Genomic DNA, 10700 nt, shown 5'->3' on the forward strand with positions numbered 1-10700 from the left:
TCCCAACAATCGCTCTCAAAGTTTTCTTTTAGGGAACCTGAGCCCACGATACCAACTATGCCATCCGTCGTCTCCCAGCAACTGCTCTCAGAGTTTGCTTTTAGGGAACCTGAGCCCATGGTACCAAGTAGTAGTATACCGCCACAATAGACCCAATACTACACTGATGGCTAATCGCTTTGAAAGCACTTTCATTCCACAGCCAAATCAGATACCCAACCTTGGAGGTCCAAGGTTTGATACCGATGATTTCTTACCTATTGATTGGAGGCCCCCAATGAATCCAACTTATATGGGTCAAGATTATGTGGGTATAAAACATCAACCCTGCAGGGACTTATAGGGTTGCAACAGGGAACACAACACTTGGAATCCAAGCTACTAGAAACCAACGATGGAGACCACCACCTCTGCCCCAATTTAATGCACAAAGACCTAGTGGGCCAGGTGCTCCAACTTTGAACCTAGGGCCATGAACCTAGGGCCAACTACTCCAACATTCACTTAGTTGGTTCCTCTACTACATGCATTGGGTTATGGACCCTTTCCACCACCTACCACACCCCCACAACCACCTCAAGTGCAAAACACGGTCCTAACAAATGAAGCAATGAGGATCCTAGTGGAAGCACTAGGAAGGGGGGTAACTACAGTCGCCCCACCATCGGGCGGTCCCTACAAGGAACATGAATCCCTCAAGGAGTAGGCCTATTGCTATCTCCAAGCTGATCACTAAGTTCTTAGGTGAAGGATATCCGGTCTCCAATGTGGAGTGCTTCGAGTAGATCTATGAAGTATTTGGCACTCCAAGGGACCTGGAAATAGTTAACACCTTTGGCCTCAGCTTGAATGGCAAGGCGAGCCAATGGTATAGGGCGCTCAATCCAAAAGAAAAGGTCAATTGGGAAACCTTGTAGAAATCCTTCATCGTAGGCTTCACACACCTAGTGGCCATAAGTGGAGCCCCATTAACCAATTATATAACGTGAAATAAGAGGCCTTGTCTCTAAGAGACTACATAGCCAAAATCAAGCACTTGAATTCACACTCCAAGCCCCATGAGCGAATGAGTGATGAGTGGATTTTGCCACTCTTCCTCAATGGTCTAGCACATGCTGATCTACATAACCACTTGATACTCTCGCACCTGACCTCGTTCGAGTGGGGCAGCATGGTGGCCATCCACCTAAGTGACCACATGATGGGAAATGTCCAGCAAGACAAATCGGTGGCCCCATCAGAAGTCTCCTCTTCGGCAAGGTCTTTTGTTTTGGAGCCTACCAAGGAAGACCGAAAAGGCCCAAAGGGCCTTGACATGGGAGAGTTGGCTTCAAACTTACCAAGCCAACTTGGCCAACAATGGAAGGTAGGTCCATCCAAGGAAACCCCCAACAACCCTCATTTGTTTCCAAGATGAGATAATGTGTGGTGAGGGGTGTGTAATGGAAACCACCCTTCCAATGAGTGTCAGTGCCTAAGGGCAAGGCAACAATCACTCTATTGTGCCCTACTACGTGAGATGGGGTAATCACAATACATCACAATGTAGATACCCCCGAGTGGTGCCACAAAGCATGTACCAACCCCACCCACAACTTGCCTTAACTGCGCCTCCCATCCCTAACCATTAGGCAGAGTTGGCCATACAAGGTACCCAGGCTAGTTTAGGGTGCCAAATGCCCCTCTACCACCACCGGTCCTAGGACCTCAACCACCTCCACCACGTATAACTCCTGTACATCAAGTGATGGTGGAAGAATTACCTAGTGACTAGGAGGAGACAGTCCCAGACCAAGGTCTCCTTGAGCATCCTCCCTACGAAGAAGGAAGTGGCATCATTAGCCACTACATATTGCATGATGACTACTATGTTTAGATCTACCAGACAGCCCTAGTACCATAGAGGTCAAGAGACATGAACAACCTAGCTACGCGACCCCCAATTCAGTGCTATACATGCCAAGGGGTGCATAAAGCTAGTGTGTGTCCATTTAGAGGCATAGAAAAGCCTTCAATTTCATGCTTCAAGTTCCACGAGCTGCACATGTTGAAGGATTGCCCATATAGGGACCTCAGCGAGATTGTTCGCACCCACACCCTTGTGTGTTGGCTTCGGAGTGGATCATGTTTACAAGGAATGCCCACTTAGGGAGCCACTCCCACCAACCACCCAACCCAAAAGCACTATCATTAGATTGCTAAGTATAGAGCAAGGCCAAGTGTCATCGGTGCCATTAAAAGTAATCACGCAGATGTAGGGGAAATCCTTAAACAAGGAGCTCAAGAAGTAACGGAAGAAATACCATGTGTCCACTTTCCAACTTCATGACTCAAACTGGTCCCAAAAATCAACATCTAAAAGGGCCACTAGAATAGGTGGAGGGTCATATCGAGTCCTTATTCAAGACGGATCTGATGAGGAGACAACAACTCTAGCCACCTCATCTTCCTTAGGAAGAACCTCTTGACATGGTAGCCCCAAAGCACCCACCTACTCAGAGGTGAATAGACCATTCAAGGCAAGGCCTTGCATCTCCATCTGTTCATAGAGGAGCTTATCCTAATCCCAGCCTCAAGAAACAACGTCTCTTAGAGGCCCAACAATTGGTACGTGAGTGCCAAGAGAAGTTTGAGTGCAAGATTAGAGCTAGCAGGGGAAGAGATTCCATCCACCCCAACATGCTACCTGCTCAAGGGGGATCAAAGGTACCTCAAGTGTCAGAAAGAGTGGATGAAGAAGAGCCACCTAGTCCTGTGGAGTCACAAGGTCTGGATCTCATGCAAAGAATGTTCTAAGAGGACCCTGTTTTGCAACGTTTGAAGGAAGATGATGACTCAACCCTCTATGCCTTTGAAGAGCTAGTGTTGGTTGGTCAAGCACCTTCTAGCACTCCGTGCGATATAGCAGGACTAGAAGCCTTTCTCTCCACAGAGGTCAAAATGCCAGGTCAAAATGCCAATAGGTGCCTTAATGTGAGGTAACCCTATTATTTGGAGAGACCTCTCAGACTGGATGAATGGGCGAATTCTAGCTCAAGAACATCCTAGCCTCGAAGTGATTCCAACCCAACATGAGGGCCGGAACCTTACCAAGGTTCCTATTAACAAAATCGCCCAATATTTTGAAAGCAACGATACAAACAAGTCCATCCCCATATCCTACAACAACCACCAAGTGGCAGGTATATTGGACGGGGGACCAGGCATTTGTGTCTGTACACTAAAGAGTATTGGGAAAAGCGGGGAAAGTCCCCAATGGTACGAACCACCCTCCTAGTGAAGCTGGCTAATGGTGGAACAGCTAATGCCCTAGGAGTTCTCAAGGGTATTGACATAAAGGTGTTCAACTTCACTTACACCATTAGATTCATGGTGATGGGCTTCACCCAACAGCCGGGATATGAAGCAATCCTGGGAATGCCTTTCATGCGTATGTCAAGACTAGTGCACGACTGGCGTTCTAACAACATCTACATTTGCCAAGATGACAAAGTCATGTGGATAGACCTTGATACTCACAAGGTCCATCCCCTGGCGGGAAACCTCTTCGCTATATAATCTGATACAACAGAACAGACGGCATCCCAAAAAATAGTCCAAGCTTACGAAGAGGAAAGCGATGGCAAGGAGGAGTATGAGTATTGATATGTTCTACTTTCTGAACCTAAGTTCTCCCATAATTGGATGCAGGTTTTGGTGACCATTGATGCCCCAGAGAGGGTAGGATTCAAGATAACGACCCCCAAGTAGAGGCACAGGGGCACCTAAAGCAATTGTTCATATGTAAAGCAATGGCAGAACACATAGAGCCATTAGAGGAACTAAATATGGATCCGGATAGATTGTGTGTTCATTTATAGGGACCAACCTCAAAGGTGAGAGTGCTCGTAGATCTGGGAGCAAGTCACAATCTCATCTCCTATGAGATATGGGATGCCCTGGAAGTACCCCTACACCCACTGTATGCTAATGTTAAGACCATTAATGGTCAATCTTTGAATGCATTGGGTTATGTAAATTTGAAGTTAATTGTGAATTGCAATGTAGTCAAAAGTCACTTTTACGTTCTCCCCATAGAATCTACAGATAAACAGATGATCCTCGAGAGGACATGATGCTACGCTGTCAACTGCCAAATCAATTGGCAAGAACACACGGCCATGCTCACCAATGGTGGCCGCACCTCCGAGATGCCCTTGTGGAAGGAAGAAGGTGCCACTGCATCGAAATCAGTGCTACCAACATCTAAACAGGTGCAGAAAGAAGCCAAGCCCCCAAAAACTCTAGTGACAACCATTCCCAAGGGAGTCCCTCAATGCAGCACACAATAACAAAACTGCAAGGATAAGGGGAAGCAACCCATGCAGGCTGTCTCTAAGCTTCCACCTCCAACGGCCCCTCCTCAAAGTAATCCCCTAACCCACCATGAACAATGGGTGCGCAAAGATATCTTCAGCAACCAACAGTATTATGAGGGAGAGCAATCCCTTTGGATCCTCAAGGCTACACCAAAGAAGTCCACTCCTCCGCAAGCCAAGGTCGATCCAATACCCCCTCCAAGGACAAGGGTTTCAAGAAAAAGGGCACCCCGTAGAAGAAGACAAGTACCTAAGCCCCAAGTATAGAAGACCCACCCCATGTGGATTGCTAAGAAGCTCCTCGTGGCCCAAGGATAATACCAGGGTAGATGACATATCTGAGCTCCAAATCTTCCAAAGACACAAGGCCTCCGAACCAAAGATGCGGTCTCTGTTGCCACCTAACAAAACCAAAGTAGAGTGTCAACCAAGGAGAGGGTCCCCAAGGTAGTTCCACAAGAACCTACTTCCACAAACAAAGAAGCTACACAAGAACCTACCATGGCCCCCGTCCCAACAAAGGACCCCCAAAGCCAAGTACAAATGATGGCCCCATGCATAGTACGGCTCAAAGAGAGGTCCACAAAGGCTATAAAGGGAGTTACACAAGAACCTTCCCTTAACAATGGGGTAGTCCCACGAGAACCTTCCTCCAGCTCCACAAAAGTTAATGTGCCAAGGGCGAGGCTAATGATGCCTACTACCCGCCCCAGTACCTCCATCAAGCAAAAAGATGTAGCACCGTAACGACCTGCCCCTCGTAAAGGAGGTAGCACCACAAGAACCTATGCACTTCATCGGGTGGAACAAGTAGAGGCCCCATGCCTCAATCAATGCCCTGCGTGGTAGCCAAGCTCCTCCATTGGCATCCGAGATAGCAAGCAAGCTTAATGTGTTCTCCACCTGGTTGTCATTGAAGTATGCAGCTGCTCGATGCTAGTCTCCCCCAAAATCCACTTGAGGGGGGAATACCATAGGTGCATGAGCATTTTGAGTTTAGGTCTAGGTTAGTCATATGGCAGGAATTCCACTTACATTTGACCCTCACTCTTTAGTCCTGGAAAATCATTATGCACCCACAAAAATCATGGTCAGCACTAGGTGATTAAGTCTAGATCAAATTTGCATTGCGGCATGCTGACATCACAAATTCATGCCCACCAATTTAGCACAATATTCACGCATTGTCCATGCATGATTTATAGGCCTACAAGCACCAGGAGTCTTGAAAATTTGTGAAATCTATAAAAAAGGTTTAAGTCAAGCTTTGTTTCCAACTTAGAGGGTTAGCTAGCTACTGCATCATCTTCAAGGCAAACGACAGTCACACAAGGACCTGTCTTGAAAAAAGAGACGGTAACACAAGAACCTACCATGACAAAAAGAGCATCTACCCCCAAGGTTGATGCTTGGGGTTGATATGTTTGGCTAGAAATGGGAAAAAAATTTTACTCTCCTTGCCCTTGAGTGTTATGTTCATGAAAGTTCGAAGTAGTTTGTTTTTTACACATACATGCATATGTTTACTCATTACTTGAGACGCTAGTCTCCCCGGTAGCGGCGCCAAATGTTGAGTCTACTTTGGTATTCCAAGCATTTGTCTCAAGTATCCATGCTTCCTTGCACTCCACGTCCAAAAGCATGTCCTAACCTTGCAACTCCTCCTCCCCTCTCCTCCATCCTTGCAGCCCATCCTCTCCCTCTCCTCCTCCTTCCTCCTCCTCCTCCCTCCTCCTCCCTCCTGCTCCTCCTCCTCCTCCCTCCTCCTCCTCCTCCCTCCTCTCTCTTCTTTCCCCCATGCTCTTACACCTTCTTCCTCTCCCTCTCCTATGCTCCCCCTAAACCCTTAGTTCCTCAACCCTTAATCTCCATGATCTATGAGGGAGACGAGTTCTCCACCATGTACTCTACTCTAAACCTCGGAACCCCTTCTAACCCTGGAACTCCTAACACTGGAACCTCCTTCTAAACCTTGGAACCCCTTCTAACCCTGGAACCTCGTTCTAATCATTGTGTTGAGTCTACTTTGGTGCCAAATGTTGTCTCTTCCCTACGGCTTTTGTAGGAAGAGCAAGGTGTTCTTAGTATGCAAGATTCCGAGGCTTTTTGTCACCTACAAATATATTAGGGTTGTCGATTGTAGTATACGTGTAGCTTAGGACCTCAAGTCATGTTCCGGTGAGAGATGTAGGCTTAAGTGTGGTGAGCAAACATAGTGCATGCATGTGTAAAAGGGACGTGTATCATCATGGTTGAGGTAATGAAGGCTTTTGCCTTCACTGGGGGTTGTAGGGTTTAGGAGGAGTTTAAGGGTCAGGAGGAGGTTCCAGGGTTAGAAGGGGTTCCAGGATTATTAGGAGTTCCAAGTTTAGAAGGAGGTTCCAGAGTTTAAAAGAGGTTCCAAGGTTAGAAGGAGTTCCAAGGTTTAGAAGGAGGTTCCAGGGTTAGAAGGAGTTCCAGGGTTAGAAGGAGTTCTAGGGTTTAGAAGGAAGTTCTAGGGCTAGAAGCAGTTCCAGGGTTAGAAGGGGTTCCAAGGTTTAGAGTAGAGTACATGGTGGAGAACTTGTCTCCCTCATAGGTCATGGAGATTATGGGTTGAGGAACTAAGGGTTTAGGGGGAGCATAGGAGTCTTTATAGATAAAGGAGAGACGTGCTCTTTTGCAGTTGCGTGATGTGGCTCACAAAGAGGGGAAGTGGGCAGTAGTGTAGGTGGATGTCTCATCACCGGACCTCACCAACCAACTGACCACTCCTTCACATAGGGAGGCGGGATCTACGAGACTTAGGATATTGAGACCCTTGCTTGTACCATTTGGAGCTGTTAGGGTACCCTTTGGTCCAAGCCAAGGAATTTCTTGGAGTCATACACAGGAAAAGACATAGTCTTCTACATAGAGATGCATCAAAGGCCAGAGCGCCCCTTACCAGTGGTCAGTGGATACACTTGGAAGTCATCCTATAGGGAGGAGACAAGGGAGACGGATGCCTCAATTTTACGAGCAAAAACCTATGAGTAGGTTTATCCGAGCGTGTTTTTCAAGAGATTTTTAAAAATGTTTTTCTTTAGGAAACATGGTTTTTACACTTTTATTTTCACTAAACTAGATCCCTTTATCATAAAAATATACAGACTAGTCACTCATTCATTTTTACACAACATAATTTTCTTATTTAGAGACATCCCTTTGTACCCCTGTTATTACCTTAAAAAAGTGTTGATTCCTTTAAGAAACATTCCTCATAATCACTCTCAATGTAATAATACTATGCATATATAATTACTTATTAACACATTTATATCATATGGCAATATCTTTTTAGTGTTTTTATAGCATATTTATGGACTTGTTTCTAAAGAAGTTTAAATTACTATAAATAAGTATTAACTTGGGCTTGTATATCACTCTCATAAAATACATGTAATATTTAATACTATATATGGAAGATTTTCCAAAATATAACTTCATAGATGTGCTCAAATGGGGTGTTTCGATCAATTTGAGTGGTTGAATGACTATATTTGGACATTGGATATGAAAGTTATGTCACTTTTAAAAGTGCTGTCCAAGGTAGTTTCGCCAGCGAAACTACCTTGGGAGACTTGCTTCAAAGGGGTTTCGCTGGCGAAACTACCTGGATGGCTTGCTTCAATGAGTTTTCTTTGAAGAAACTCTTTCATGAAGATAGGTTGAGAGAGGGTTTTCAATGTCACCCCCTATTAAGTAAAAGTTGTAAGAAGGATCATAAGGGAATTTTCATAGAGAACTCTACTCTACATGTGGGTTTCTTCAAAAGCCATCCCATTATGCTCTCACCATTCCTACAGATTCACCTAAAGATTTTTGTATAAAATAGGCATTGCTATAATACTTTGCATATTTCTAAGTGAAACTATGTTTTCTTCTGATCGATTTTTGCCATATTTATGCATAGTTGGAAGCTTTTTTTTTCCTTCGCTCGGACGCTCGGAAGATTTCGCTCAGAAAATGCTCATCCCCAAGGGAGACATGTGGAGTACGAGGATCAAGAGGAGTAGTAGTCTTATATAGATCATCTCTTATTGGGGCGATTTCAATGGAGAGGAGAGATCCACATTCTAGGTTTCTTTGGATCCAACTATGACACGACTAGCCGTGATCTCTTCATAGCGATTTGCTACTTCCCACCAAAGACCTCACATTTTGCCAGGGCAGCAGTACGGGAGGAGGCTGAGACATCACCATATACACCCCTCTAGCATGATATCATGAATTTCTCGAGCCACAGAGATGTTCTCCTAGTGGGGGACTTCAACACGAGGATAGGAGCACGTCAGGTGCCACTACTAGATTTTCGAGAGGATGTTGTTTTACATCCCGACATAGATCTTGTTGACACTGACATATCATGAGTGTCTTGGCCCCTATCACTTCTTACGGACATGCACTACTAGATCTAGGTATGGCACATGATCTCATTATCTATAATGGTCTTGAGTGATGGCCCTCCTCTAGCGGTTTTACCTACTTTCCACATGGAGGGGGGTCTAGGGTAGTTGATTATATCTTGGGATCCTCTGCCTTCATTTCACACATCCAAGACTTCTCCATTTCACCACCACCACCTGGGGCTAATCACACATATCTCTTCTTTAATATCACCACTCCCCGTCTTGCTCTACCACTCACCACACCACCACCTACACTACCTATCAGGACATACACTTTGCCCACAGCCTCTCACCCATATACTCTGCATGGCTACACTCTACTCACCTATATTGACCACATACCCCTCTTAGAGGACTAGGCTATGTTGATTAGCCAATCACTACAAGAAGTTATCCTTCATGCCTTCCCATACACCACTGTTGGGGTTTGTCAATGTCCTGCCTCTCCATAGGCACACTTGTGATCCTATGTGTGTGCTAGAGGGGCAGTTAGGTGTGTTAGATGGAGCTAGATGCTTCTAGAGGATAGGGGAGAGATTCTAGGAGCTTGGTGGCCTTTGGTATGAGGTCATCTATGATGTCAGTATGGATGTAGAGGTAGCCTACATATGGCCCTCATTTCTCTTCATTCTATGAGACAGTTCTTCATTTGTGTCCATCTTCTTGTCTCCATTTTGCTCAGCTTGCTCGTTTCCAACATGGTATTAGAGCAGTACCAGCCTCCTTGAGCCTGATCCCACCACCTCATCATCATCTTCTCCTCTCTCCCATTGCTCACTCTCACTCTTTGCATCGTCTTTTGCTCATCAGACCTCGCGGCCCTCAGCTATGGCATCTGCCCCCTCCTCTTCCTCCTCCTCCTCCTCCTTGCCTTTTTGGAGGCCTCTTTGGTAAAAAGCAGTAGCAGCAACCACAAGACCAACTCCCTCAAGATTCTCCCTACTCGATACGTTGGGTCCAACAACCATCGCTGGGTTCATGACCACAAGGTCCAATCCCCTATCCCTAGCCAAAGCCCAAGCAGCCTTCTCTGCCAGTGTCTTGCATAACGCAGACCACATCTTCTCCTTTCTGTAAAAGTCTAAATCGCTCCAATTTCTCTCGTCAAGGACAACACCAGTAGAATAGTATTGCTTGTTCCACATAACAAATGATAAGCATGAGGTGAGGATGAGTTTTGTATTGGCACAAGACTCCACGAGGTTAAGCACACCCCTGACCTCATTATTAATAATTTCAGCTGGGTAGTCTTGGTTCCCATTTATGTCATAGTTCGGAGAGGGCATGTAAAAAATTCCGTCACAGCCTGTGAATAGCTCTGATAGACTACAGTAGTCCATAAGATTGACTTTAGCAAGCTGCAAGCGTTCTTTCACTCCGGGAGACGCTAACGGTGAAGTAGACAGGCGAATTTCAACTCTTTGATAAACGAAATGGTCCAGACGGGTTGCTGATAGGACTGTCGCTAGCACCGGTGATGGGTGGCTTCTCTGGTCTTGATACAAATTCGGGGGTGGGTATACTTATGGAAGGGAAGTCGAGATTAGGACTGTCATATGCCAAGAGGGAAGATGGAAAGGACTCGATCTTTGGAGACGTATGTCAAGAGGGAAGATGGAAAGGACTCGATCTTTGGAGATGACATCAATCTAAACCATGATCTTCAGCTTCTCAAAACTGTCATCATAATAGCTTGGCTTGCTAGTAAAACTGCCCATGTGGTAAGACCTTGCCTTGACATGGATATTTTGCTTTGCTACAAGAAGAGGCTTCTTGTCAAGCCCACATCATCCATGAGATGATGAGTATGTTTTTGAGCTCCACTTGTATCTCCCCTAGTTGTCAAGGTACTATGCCTGGATAGTCCTCCAAAATGATTGTAATAAACTGTGAGTTCTTTGTCCTCACCTCT

At 45.6% G+C, this 10700-nt stretch overlaps 1 protein-coding gene across 1 annotated transcript; it reads right to left on the reverse strand.

Annotated features, from left to right (window-relative positions):
* Positions 1-9594: 9594 nt before the first annotated feature.
* Positions 9595-10074, reverse strand: LOC147881814 (phenylacetaldehyde reductase-like). Its single transcript, XM_087401456.1, has one exon. It carries the CDS (start codon positions 10072-10074, stop codon positions 9595-9597), a length of 480 nt encoding a protein of 159 aa, XP_087257582.1.
* Positions 10075-10700: the final 626 nt, after the last annotated feature.

The sequence above is a fragment of the Dipteris shenzhenensis genome, chromosome 30 (genome assembly GCF_047967505.1).
Source record: "Dipteris shenzhenensis isolate YYH24624 ecotype China chromosome 30, Dip_SZ_1.0, whole genome shotgun sequence".
Classification (NCBI taxonomy): Eukaryota; Viridiplantae; Streptophyta; class Polypodiopsida; order Gleicheniales; family Dipteridaceae; genus Dipteris; species Dipteris shenzhenensis.

Coding starts and splice junctions, on each gene's coding strand:
- LOC147881814 (XM_087401456.1), bottom strand. CDS start 10,074: ATGCCCTCTCCGAACTATGACATAAATGGGAACCAAGACTACCCAGCT.